This window comes from Egretta garzetta, unplaced genomic scaffold, assembly GCF_000687185.1.
Source record: "Egretta garzetta isolate BGI_Z169 unplaced genomic scaffold, ASM68718v1 scaffold2, whole genome shotgun sequence".
Classification (NCBI taxonomy): Eukaryota; Metazoa; Chordata; class Aves; order Pelecaniformes; family Ardeidae; genus Egretta; species Egretta garzetta.
The window spans coordinates 4758884-4772173 of NW_009258894.1; the positions used below are offsets into that span (position 1 = coordinate 4758884).

The window sequence follows — 13290 nt, forward strand, 5'->3', positions numbered from 1 at the left end:
GGAAAGAGAAGGAAATCTGCCCTGCCTGGCATAGCCTGTAGCTCTAGGATTAGGCTATTCACATAGGTTCATTGGGGCTGGGCAGAAGCACAGAGGGAGGTGAGACCCTCTCTTCTGCCTGGTTTGGAAGAAGGACTCCTGTCTCTCAAGGGCATAGGGATCTTTCCAAGGTGGTTGGTTTTGGTGTCACAGTCTCTCTCTTCTTCTAATAAGAAAAAAAAATTGGGTGCAGAAGAGCAATGTTCAAAAAATAATCTGCTGTGGTTGGATGGCAGATCTTCCTTAGCATCCCTAATCATCCACAGCATCCTCCAGCTCCGGTGATTGACCCTTGGTCCTTTGGCTCTGATAGCAATGGGAGCTGTTACGTGTCGGGGAGCAGCTGGGGGAGGCTGCCTGGTCCCCAGAGCAGCGCGTTGGCTGCATCTAGCCCTGCAAGAGGAGCACGAGAACTGTGAAGCACAAGCCTTTGATTAGATGCTGCTAGACACACTCTCTTCTCAGCTTTGTAAGGTAAACAAACACCCTATCTCTTTAATAACCATCTAGTTTATTAGTCAGATGAGTCCCTTACCTCATCCATCATTTTTATTTTTATTGTGCAGGCACTAGATGTATGTTTGAATGTGTGTACTTAAGGGACCAGGAATGAGAGACCTTTTTATGAATCTGACCGTGTATTTCTCAGAAAGCCATTACTAGGGGAAAATTGTTGCATAAATAAAGTACAACTGCAGATGTCCAAGCCCTGTTTTCCTGCAATAGCTCATGGCTTCAGAGACACTACTTTAAAAAATGTTTTAAGGGGTGTTAAGAAGCAGTCAAGAGTAAGAAGGAACAAACAGTTAGCATTTCAGAGCTGAGCAGTTAAGGTAAAATGGGTATTTCTGCCAGTGATTCTCTTCATTGTGTGAGCATGCATTCCCTGCTTTTTTTTTTTTTTTTTGCTGTCACTGGATTTGTTGTAATCTAGATTTGCTGTCTCCCAAAGGTTTCACTCCCCAGCAACAGCAAGTTGGCGAGTGTTATTCAGTGTCTTTGCTGATGGTTGTCTTAAGTCAAAGCAGAGATGGCAGAAAACAGGGGAATATGACAGTCCCTTTAAGAAAAAAAGGGGGGCATATGTAATATTATTGTTGGTCCTGGGAAGGCTGTTTGTGTCCCACTGACTTGCTGTCTTAAATGTTCTCTCTCTAAATGTTTAATATAGGGGAAAGAAGGAAAACTTTTTTCAATCTTTCTGTGCCTGCAACCCCCATTAACTCAAACAGGGAATAGGCTTTTAAGTACCCTGCATGTATAATAAATATATACTTCTTTCTAAGATGACAGCTTAATTTCATAGCTGGCATTAAACCTTCTAGCTTGGCCATAGGCTTTCACTATCCTCTATAAACCTGGCTTTGGCAACAACAGCAAAGTTTCCAGTAAGCAGTCTGACTGGAACAGGCTGACTTCAGTATCCTGGAGCTGGGATAGCACTTGATGGTCCCTTCATTACCCATGAGACTGTCTTTCAGGGTGACAGTGTACGCAGTTCATGCCAAGTCCCATACTAGAGAAGCTGATGGTATGGATTTCCCAGCTGATTCTGCTGGCTGTTGAAATACACCCCAACTGTTAATATTCATGTTTATTTTTTAAGGGAATTAAGTGCTGTTAGAGTGGTAGCTTGGAGGAAAGAGCCTCTCCGGGGGCTAGTGCTAGTTAATAGTTTCTTCTGCTTGGTAGACAGATGTCACTGAAGGAACTTTCCACAGGGCTGTTGTCATAGCTGCCATTTGGTGTTAATGTGTTTGTTATTCTGATCCCCTCTAGCTCAGGGAAGGTATGGTAGATCTGGAAAGGGTTCAGAGAAGGAACAACTGGGTCAGCTGGGATTCTTCAACAAGTAAAAGAGATGAAGTGGGAATCTGTAAAGTGGTGAGAGGCAGGGAGGGAACGACTGCAAACTGTTTGTTGTTCTATCCTCCAGAAGAACTAGGGTCAGCACACAAAACTAGTTGGAGTCAGGTTTAGACCAAACCAAAGGATGTGCCGTGTTTCACACATGACATGTAGTCAAACCACAGAACTAGCTGTGGGATGTCATAGTCAATAAAAGTTTATGAGGGGAGACATGGCAAACTGGTGGAAGGGAGAAGCTATTACTACTCACTAAATACAAACTCTGTGTCTGTCTCTGCAAGTTTCTGATCCACAACTGGCTGAGACATGAAATACATGGGGGGAGAGAAGCACATGCTTGTCCTTTTCCTCCGTTCTCCTCTAAGTGTCTGCTTTTGGCCACAGCTGGAGGTGAAACAGAGACGAGTTGGGACTTTGGTTTGCCCCAGTATGTCTGTTTTACATTCTTCAGGACGTAATGGATAGATGGGACTTTCATAGTAGCTACTTCTAGATGTGTGCTAGAAATGAGAAAAATCTGATCTCCCTGCTATTTCGGTTGTACTGCTATCATTGCTAATGACAGGGCACTGAGTACTGGTGGCGATGGGGGATTTTGCATCATTACACCTATTTGATGTCAACTGAACAAGACCTGTGAGACTTGTTTCACTCAGCCTTTAAACGCCCTTCAAACAGGAGTTAGTACCAATTAGTTCTGTATTCTGGTAGTAAATACCATGACAATGCAGTTCCCACAAGTATCTGTTAATATGTGCAGAGTGTTTTTTGCCACTTTTTACAGTATGGTACAAACGCGTGTGTAAGTTTGTACACGTATTCTGTGTAATTTGCATACCTAACTGCAAACCTATGTGAAGCAAGATACTAACTCATTAGAAGACATTTATTCTTTCTTTTTTTTCCCTCTTGATTTCAATAAAAGTGGCATATTTTTTTGTCCTGACACACAAAAAAACCCCACTTTATTTTTTTCAGAGACATTTTTAGTGCTAGTTTTGCAAGACTCAAAGGACTTGAGAGATCTTAGTTTGACTTTGTGCACTCAGGAAGCTTGGGGGATTTAGATAGAAAAATTCCTGGAATGTAGTTCTCTTTAGCAGAAGTTCTTTTTTTTTTCTTTTGCTTATTATATAAAATGATGAGAGGGAATTCTGCCCCTGTTTTTGCTTCCCCAAGCCGCATGAATGATCGTCCTCACCTGAGGGCCAAGGTGTGAACTGCTGTCGGCAGGCGGTGGGCAAGCAGGGGCCCCTCGTGATGTAAGTGGTTTGTTAAGGAGCCTGCAGGCCTCTCGCTCAATGACTTCTCTGTCCACGTACAGCTTGGGAACAGTCACGGGGCCTTTTTTTCAGACGTGAAATCTGTCAGCAAAGTGAAGTCAGCTTAAATATCAGCTGAGGCTTGAGCTCCCTTTCAGTTTTTGTTGACTTTATCCCCTCCTGCTCCTTCCCGATCGAGTTTCGTTCTGCTTGAGTCAGACTTGCCGACACTTAAAAGTTTTTATTCTGTGTGTCAGTTGTGTGGATTTGTGTGTGGCAAAGTTCGGGTGCCCTTCATGCTCCCAGCCTCGACAGTCATCTGAAATGCTGAGGAGAGGGAGGCCATTCTGGGTCTCTGAGACTCTTTAGCCGCTGCAGTTCGATTAGAAACCAGTAAAAGTGCTTCTGGTACCCAAAGCATGCTGTCCTCGGGTGACGCTGTGCAGACCTGCTGGAGTTTTTTGTGTTGTACCTGCTGCTACCAAGCTGAGGAATTTTAGTTGTGATGAGCACCCCTTCTGTTCCCCAAATACAGAACAAAAATTACTCTCTGCACCAGAATTATTTAACCAAAATATAAGATGTAACTGATGGGATACAGGCAGGGAGGCAAAATACATGGAAACAGTGAGCTTGTGTTAGTTGTGTGCCAAGCCTGTCCCAGGGGCAGGATGCTGAGGTCGTGCCATGTCTGCTGGCTGACCGTGCAAACATCTGCAGGTTTGGGATGAACCTGTGGTGTCATGGCCTGTCAGTGCTGTAGCATTTTATGTATTGAAAGCTTGAGGGGATTCTTGGCTGTGGCAAGGAATTTCAGATGTTGTGGCTTATTTATAAAAATAAAAGAAAAAACAGAACTACAGGGGAGAGGAAAGCTAGAGAAGGAGAGAACAACTGTTCCTGCTTCTGGTTTTTGTCACTCTCCTAAGGATAAAAGTTAGGAGTTGTATTGTTGTCTTTTTTTTACCCTAGACTTAGACATGTTTTAAATCCTGTGATCAGCTTCCTTGGCTGCTTTCTGTCCTACATGCATGCTCTTTTTCTCTCTGTGATACCTTCAGTGGTTTCCAAAATTTAAATGATTTTCCTACTCCTCAAAGGGCCAGAATGTTTGAAGACTTGTAATTGAGAACTTCTGGCTGTTGAGCCAAATAGGTCTTAACATCCCATGGGTACTCTGTGTATCTCTTCCCCCTTTAATGGCTGGTCCATACAAGAGGCAGCAGCCTGGCACGTCTCCATGCATCCGTCACTCTTCTGCAGGCAGTGGTCGAAGAGGCAGCGTTAGGGCCAGAGGTGCCAGGCTAGCTGCAGAAGCCACTTCTGAGCTTCTTTCTGTTCTTTGGTGTGTGCCATCTGTGTACTCTGTTCTCTGGTTGATGATGTCTTTGGAAATAACCTTTCCTGTGTAATGAGCTATTAAGGAACAGGGTCCTACCTACCCCTCAGTAGGAAGCAATGTTGGGTGCCCTCTGTTTTCCAGATGAAGACAACAGTGGAATGTGCTGGCGAGGTGATGGCAGCGTGGGTAGAATGGGTTATCCCATTGCGTTCCCCGCTGAGGTGCGTGCAGGTGCTCTCTGCACTGGATAAGGCAGTGTTAAAACATAACCTTCTGCTCCTCTTGGGATCATGTTGGAGAGATGCTATTGAGACGGAAGAGTGCGTTCCAGTCTGGAGAAAGAGACGGTGGGGCAGGGCAGGGTGTTTACCTCCTTCATTTAACTGGAAAATACAAGTCACAATTTAGGATCTCAGTATGCAAAAACATCGTCTGGGAAATGCTTACCCTATGACTGCAGTAATAGTAAATTATTGTTATCTGATAGCTCTGTTCCAAAACCCAGGTGAATGGGCACAATTTTTCCGCTGTTCCTGGCTTATTGGGCACTTGGCCATCAGTATCTATAATCCATAATCTTGTGTCACAGCTAAATGTAGGAGAAGCTCTTGACCCAGAAGTCTACATCCCCAGAAGCAGGGACATGCGCACTACTAGTGTGTGCTGAGAAGGAAACAGAGGTCTCCTGATGTGAAGGATACCCATATTCTGCAGAGTGGTGATCTTGATTTGGCTTTTTTTTCTCCACCCCTTCCAACCTCCCTCCCATCTTCCAGAGAAAGTTCACTCCTGCGACCAGGAAAGGCAGAGCGCTCTGGAGGAGGCCAGGCAGAACCCCCGCGAGGGTATCGTCATCCCTGAGTGTGCTCCAGGAGGGCTCTACAAACCAGTGCAATGCCACCAGTCAACTGGGTACTGCTGGTGTGTCCTGGTGGACACGGGACGCCCCCTGCCTGGTACTTCCACTCGGTAAGAGCTATAGGCCTGGTGAGATAAGATATAAAAAAACACTGTTGCTATATCAGGTAAGTTCCTACTTCTAGAGCAGTCAGCTCTGTATTACCTTCCTTAGAGCTAGCAATGCCATATGTGGTGGTCCCCACCGAATGCAGCTCCCTCTCTGTAGGAGCTGGTGCATAGTAACTACTGCCCTTACTTTCCTCTGTGTTTTCATGCAAAGCAGCCTTTTTTTTTTCCTCTGGCTTGTAGCTTTTGGGTAGTAGCAGGGATGAGGGCTTTGCTCGGGACTACAGATCAGAGGCATAAGCAGTGAAATGACAAGTGGCTTTGTTGCATTATCCTCTGCTTTATACTTCCATGCTGCAGCCACTTGGATCCTGACCAGTACAGGTTTAGAAGACTGCTTCGTTGCGCATTGATAGATTTTTAAGCCAGTGACAGGGGTTTTTTTAAGTTACTCTGCATCTTAAAACTGCCTGGGGAATCTTTTCTTATTTGGGGTTTGGAAACAAATCGTGGGTCTGGCAAGTTATAAAAACAGGCTAGTAGGAGTTGTGACCAAAACTCTGCTAGATAGAGTGATTCTGCAGAGCATGGACAGTTTTGAAAAAAAGCTCAGCCTGTGCCCACAAGAGTTGGAAGAGGGCCTCGTGCTGTTTGGGTTGGGTAGCTGATACTGAACTTCAGGGTATGCTCTCCCTTCTCTCTCTACTTCTGCTGCAGTTGCTGACTTTCCATAAACAAACAGATGCTTGAGAATAATATTTCTTCTGCAGGTTTATTGGTTTCCCCTGCAGTAAGCAAATAAGACAACCCCTTAGCAACCATCTGATGACACTAAAGCTATATCACATAGTTTAGCATCTGCTGTTCTCCTTTTTCAGCTATGAGACCCCAGTCTGTGAAAGCGATGCCAGATCGAAGAGCACAGAGATTGATGATCCATTCAAGGACAGAGAACTTCCAGGTCAGAGAGGAACAAGATCCTGTCTCTGTCTTCTTCCCTTGTTTCACTTTGGGACTCTTAAGAGGCCAAGAATATTGTTGAGGAGATGGGGGATTTCCCTCACTGTGCATGTATGTTTTACCATGGGTTTTATTCTGTGTTATTTTGGATCAACTCCAGTTTCAGCAGTGAACTGGAAGAGGCTGGGAGTGTCCTGGAAGCCTGTTTATTGCCTGTCTGCCCTTTGAAAACATGTCTGAGATCAGAATTTTCAGGAAAGAAACCTGGATGCTGGAGGTCCCCTGGGGGAAGAATGGGCTCAGCATTGAATATTGTTCTTCAAAGCCTGGCCAGGACAAGATCCTTTCCATTTAGCAGGGTTTTTCAGCAGCTCCGTGCCCCCTGAGCAACGAAAGAGGACACAGCTGGCAATCATCAGTGGACCAGCTCATTCCCTGACACTGCATGGACCAGGCAGGGCAGCATTCCTAGTGCACTAAGGTCCCTTAACTAATGCTTGGTCCTCATTTAGCTGGACTTTATCCCTCATTTTCTGCCTGGGACTGACCCACTTTATCTCCAATTGCTGTTTGTTTTATATCTGCTTTTCCCTCTTAACAGAGTGACAAGCCATAATTTACTGTCTGCCTACCTCATTTCTGCTAGGAAGATGTGCTGGGCATAGGTGTCTGTGCAGCTTTTAAAAATGGTATCCTACCTGCCTGCGCTCTGTTTTTTCCTTCCTGCCGCCTTTCTAAGGAGCAGAGTGAGGGGCCCTCACTGATGGGTCAGCCACTGCCTTCCTGGGCGAGGGCTGACTGTGCTTGAAAACAGAAGCTACAGTGGGTGCCTCTCCACCATGAACTCTGCAGGAAGAGCTGGTAGCTCTGGATCCACTTCATTTTCTCCTGGCCCTTTCTAGAGCTAGCATGAAGTGAGTTGTCCCTGAGCAGGTTAGCAAAGGAAATGAGATTTGTTCCAGATTTGCCTTCTGTGTCTCCTAATTCTCCTCCTGCTGGCTCCAGACGTTGGGGCCCATAGCTTTCTGCTTAGCAACTCTGCCCTCAGCAGGGTGCTCTTCTATGCAGTTCCTTGTTTTCACAAGTCATATAGAAATTTCCTATCTGCCTCCTTCTCACATTTGAATGAAATTGGCCGATTGGTTCAAGTATTACTGTTGGGGGGTAGGGAAACGAGCTAAACGATTGCTATAAGCCTCATTTCCTTAGGAAATCATGCTAAAATAGAATAACCTTACTCCCTTTCTTCCCCATCCCCTTCTCCCCTTGTTTTACTGCCTCTCCCTGCACTTCCCCTGCCTCTCCAGTACTCCTCTGTGAAAGTCCTTTGCTCTTGAGCTTTTTCTGATCTCTCAGGAAGACAGAATGGGTTTGTTTCCTTTCTCCCTCTGCTTCTGCACTGCAGCTGGACAAGGGGACAGGAACTGGTTGACGCAGAAGAGGACACATGATGGGCTGTAGCTTAGTGGTCTGGTCCCAGCATCAGACTCCAGGAGAGTTCCCCTCTCAGCTCAAGCTACTTTTCTGTGCCTGAGTAAACTTTCAGCTCTGTGCTTGGCTGCATTGGTTGGCATGATGGTTCCTGTCACTGAAAATACCCTTGTCTATGGAGAGACTAGGAGATGGAGGATCTGATCCTGGTTTGTCTGCATGGGAGATGCTGTGCTGCACGATCTTTTGATGCAGACTTGAGGTTTGTTTGATTAGCTGCTCTTGTATGGAAAAATTCACTGCTGAGCCAGAATTGCAGGGGGGTGAGAGAGGATGTTTCTTTTTACTTTTTTCTGCCCTTATTTCTTAGCAGAACTGAATTTTAAGAAACCCCCCTGCTTTAATTTGAGACTGATCATTCCATTTGCACTTAATTCTGTAAGGGGGACTCCTTACCTTATTCCTCTTCTAGAGGTTTGCCTGTTCTTCAGACTCTCAGTGCTGCAGGCAGTGTGCTCCTTGGCCTGTGTGAAGAGAACCCTGCAGAGACCAAGCTGGAGGAGACCTAAGTCCAAATCCTTGCACACCTACACATACCCTCTTCACAAATTGTCATGGCTGTGGCCAGAAGAAAGAAAGAAAGAAGGAAGTGTTGCTTGCACATAGCAAATGGCAAGCTGCTAATTCCTGCAGACGGTGAGATGCTGAGGCCCCAGGGAGATGAATTCTAGCAAATGGTTTTTCAACCTTCTCATTACTGCAACAAAAAGCTCCTTTAAGTGACTGGTCTACTCTGGCTGCCATAGCAGCTTACCCATTACAATGCTGACATTTTCTGGACCATGTGCCAAACGAGTGCTGAGGGGTGTGCGTGTGTGTAATGCACATAACATGGAGACAGACACGGGACTGTTGGTTAGCTATTGCAGAGAGCAGAGCCTGTACTACTGCTAAAGGAGGGAGTTTTGTCAGATCAATTTGCAATCTGCTTTCAGCTGTCAAGGGATTACAGTAAGTTTCTGGTGCTCTGTTTGGGGTACATGTGCGTCTCTGTTTGTCCAGGAAAAGCAGAAAGTGTTGACACTGCTATATGTTGCTAGGGGGAGGCTGTTTTCTGATGTCATCTGCCTTAATCAGCTGACTAATTGGTAGTGAATGTTGTTTTGGGCAAAGAGAAGAGGTAAGGGCTGTGGTGATGGCTTCTCTGTCTCATCAAGAGAAGACAATAGGATGAGAGATGATGGCTTTTGGACAATGGTTTTGGAGGTGGTGGGTTTGAAGTTAAGTATGCTTATTCCTTAGTAGGCTGGAGCAATTGCTGCAGTATTAATGTGATAGTAAATGAAGTGTGCTTTTGCTCCTTTAAGAAGCAAGGAAATGGCATGGATTGCTTCATAAAGGTGAGGAGATGGAGAATTTCGTCTCAGCTGTGTCATAACAGGCTGGCACTGTTAAGGACAGGAGGCTCTGTCAGTCTGTGGTTGTGGTGGTGGGGAACTAGGCAGCCTCAGGACTAAGTAATGGAAATGGTTACCAAGCTTGTCTCCAGCCTGCTTTGTCCTGCTTAAGCCAGCAGTGACTGGGGGCAATTACCACGTGTTGACTTAGACTGACGTGTTTCCCATGCAGTCTGATCATGCAAAGAACTGAATTATTGTGGTAGCTGCTGGCAGGCAATGCTCTCTGTGCCTGAAGAGGAGAGTGCAAGCAGCAGCGCTCGCTTTGGCCCATGCTTTGGGAAGCTTTAAGCTGTCAGTCAGGACCTCAGAACAGCCATGTTTGCAGAGGAAGATGACCCAGGAGGTAACAAGCTGTTTTGTAAACTTGTCTGCAAGTGTCGCCATGGGAACTCTGTCTGCCAGGCACTTCCAGCACATCCCTGTGGTTATGCTGGTAGGGAACTGGGAGAGGCCATAAAGCTAACCACACGGTTTTCCTGCCAGATATTGTTGGTGACCCTGCGTGTGCCTGGACAAAAGCTGCAGGACAAATTGCCACACAGAGAAACCCACTGAGGGATTCTTCTGCCTTTCCTTAGGGACTGATGAGGGCTGCCATGTTACAAACAAAGGAAGTTCTGGCTGATCCTTGCTGAACTGGGGTAGGAGACCAATCCTGTGTGTTGTTGCATTAAACCTCCTCTTTTCTTTCTGCAGGCTGCCCAGAAGGGAAGAAAGTTGAATTCATTACCAGCTTACTTGATGCTCTGACTACGGACATGGTACAGGCTATTAACTCAGCAGCACCTACTGGGGGTGGGAGGTGAGTCCAGAAAGCGCTTGGGCTGAACGCCACCAAGGTGGCTGCAGAGCTCTGGGCGCCCCTGAGGTGGGAGTGGGAGGGAAAGGTGTTGCTCTGCTCTGATTTGGGTTCCTCTGGGTTGCTGGGAGAGGAGCTGAGGCTGCATCATCAGACGCTCTATCCTGTCATCCTTGCCCTGCCTGCCGCCTCCCGCCCCTCCTCCCTGGCAGCTGCTCCACCATAAAGGTTAGTATAGCCCATTTGAAGTGTGAAATGAGAGCTCAGTGGGAGGAAGTGGCTTGTTCTTTTGTCCCCTGGTGCATGAAAAGACCTAATAAAATGCAAATGGATTGAAGGAGACCGTGTGGCCTAGTGGCTACCACAGGGAGTGAAGAATGCGAATCGAATTCTTGGCAGTACCAGCGCTGTGGTTTTGCTGTGGGGCGGAAGCCAGGCTGCAGATGAGGAGAGGAGCTGTTTTTCATGGCCCTCCCCTCTGACCAGCTGCCTGTTCATCCTTCTTGGAAGGAGCAGCAGGTCAAGCCTCTTGCGAGAGGTGGGCAGAAGTCTGCATTTCTGGGGAACTGGAGAAAAGCTGAGGTCTTGTCTCCCCCTTCTGCTTGATAACAGCAAATCCCCTTAGTCCAGCAGCCGCAGTGCTGTGGCAGGACAGGCCGCTGGGAACGGACTGTGATGGACTTAGAAGATCTATACTGCCTCGGCTAGGCAAGGCTTCTATGCTTCTGGATTCTCCCAACTATAAAAGGAGTTGGAGTTAGTTTAGCATGCAGGGATGCCACATCAAATACTGTGCTTGTCTTCACAGGGGCCTAGAGATGGAGGTGCTTCTGTGCATGTGTTACTTCCGTGGGTGTTGCTCCAATGTATTGGGAGTGATGTTGATCCCCTGCTTTCCTCTTCAAAATGTAGAAGGAAGCAGTGCCGTCTTTAGCTACCCAAGACAAAACACTTCCTGGGTGGCACCTCTGTGCCTCTTGGTTTCAGTATGGACTGCTTGTGAACCCATATGGTTTTAACTTTGCATTTGGACCTTACAGATCCGGCTGGTGGCTGAGTGCCTGCACGCTGAATATTCTGTAACCCATTGAATTAGCAGTATATGCCTAGCATGTCTGTATTCATATAAACAGGATAAAAATGCCCCAAGGATGGGAAATGCGTCGTTCTCTCCCAGCCATAAGCATTCCAATGTCAATTCTGTCTAATTTGCATGGTTCAAATGCAGTGGGTAGGGGTGGAGGGAAGCCCTGGAGAGTATTTGATATTTATTTGGCATCTTTGGCACAGAGACTGAAACCCAGCCAATGTAATCATCACTCTTAAAATAAAGCTTAATATAAACCAATATTGTAGAGACCAGAGATGTATGCCCCCACTGCACTTCTATAAACCAGCAGGCTTGCTTCCTAATGTTCCCCAAGCTTTGTGTATTTCTCAGCTTTCAATAGAGGCCTTTCTGGTAGAATTTTTCACTGCCCAGCTCTTCACACAGTCGTCATGTTGATTTATTTTCAGCTCCAGTGTCGGCAGCCTCGTTGCAAGGGGAAAAAGAAATCTTTTAGCAGTCTGTCCTTTGTAAGGCGAAAGACTGCTACCACCCAAATACTCTGCCTGCCCACAGCCACGATTAAATTCAGGAAACTGCTCTGGCCTAAGCTTCCATGTACATCAGCTAGGCTAAACGCATACCCCAAAGAATACGCGTCAAGCTTTTCCATCCCACCATGCCATGATGGGACCATTTATTTTGAAGAAAAAAAAAAGGCATTTCAAGGAATTTTTGGTACTTATATAAAAATCTAATCAGTACAGCTTTCATTTCATATGAGTTTGCAGAGTTGGGAAGCTGTCTCTGTGCAATGAGTCCTGCTTTCCAAGTTTCCCAAGGGGAGGAATGTCCTGAGTCCTCTCTTCAGGAGTATCTGAAATTGTCTGAATTGAATTGACTTTGGCACTGGAAATGAAAGCTCTTTTCCAAGGCGAAGGGATATTTTACCTATAGGGCTAATAATTTCCAGCCTTAACAACTAACAAAATACTGGATTTATGACAGTGCTTATCCTGTATCTTCCTGGCCCAGGTTTGCTGAGAAGGTCATGTTGAAAAGAAAAGCTAGAAATCTGTCTGTCTGATTTTTCTTAATGTCAGTCATGTCAGTTCTAATGTCTTAATGACAGTTTTCTTATTTGAGAGACAAGCTTCACTTATTGCAGGCTCTTCTCCATCTTTACGATAATGATGGCAGAACAGGTTCTGTATTTAAACACACACCAGTTCCCTCTGTAGCCTCCCTCTTTCTGTTCCTTTATAGTGTTCAGCATTTCATCCTCCTGGGCCTTTTTTAGAGTTTGAAAAATGCATCCAATGATCTCAGGTAAATTTTTAACATATCACCAGCAAAGCAGAGGGTAGGCCAGGCAAACAGCAAGCTATACCCCTATGTCAGTTGGCCCCATATATTGTCCTATGCATTTTAATCAATCAGAGAAGCAGCAAGTAGGGAAGGGGGGGGGGAGTATTCTTGTTTCTCCATGGCAGCAGAGAGATGATACTGGCATACAATATGTATCTTTAGTATCAACATTAAAATATGGGACCAAAAGCAGAGAAAAGTCTTTTCCATAGTGTCAAGAGCTGAAAAAGCCTAACAGTGAGAGTCTTAAAGGAGCTCAGCCTTCCTTAGGGTATTAAAAGAAAGGAGAAAAAAAAAAAAAGGTCGAAAGATGGTTTCGTATAATCTGAGTATCTCCATAGGGACAAAAGCTCTGCAGGCTCTTTAGTCTAATGGGGAAGAACATGATTAGCTGAATATAAACAAACTTGTGATCAAAATTTCTTTAAAGTGAGGGCAATTCTAAGGCAGAATGAAGTTATGAGGGAGGTGACAGATTCCCTCTCTCTAAGGCTTTCATCTTAGGCCTGATGCCTTTCAGAGAAAGACTTGCTTTAGTCAAACCCGAGTTATGGTCCTAAGAGTAATTTGATTCACATTCTGTGAGTATGATACACAGGAAATCAGATTAGATGACCCTACTGCCTTCAGTCTGAATCTGGATACGCAGAGTGAAAACTTCTGGCATTTGCTGAGTGTCTTCATCTTGAAGACTTTACCTATTTACGCTGCAAAACTATCTGGCTTTGCAATTAATGTCTGTAAAA

The 13290-nt window shown here is 45.6% G+C and overlaps 1 protein-coding gene across 1 annotated transcript in view; it reads left to right on the forward strand.

Annotated features, from left to right (window-relative positions):
* Positions 1-13290, forward strand: part of SMOC1 (SPARC related modular calcium binding 1) — an 85217-nt gene that overhangs the window by 59655 nt on the left and 12272 nt on the right. Inside the window, exons 8-10 of the mRNA XM_035889796.1 lie at positions 5289-5481; positions 6357-6439; positions 10026-10131. Coding sequence (XP_035745689.1) covers positions 5289-5481; positions 6357-6439; positions 10026-10131 — 382 coding nt within the window. The remainder of the gene's footprint in view (positions 1-5288; positions 5482-6356; positions 6440-10025; positions 10132-13290) is intronic.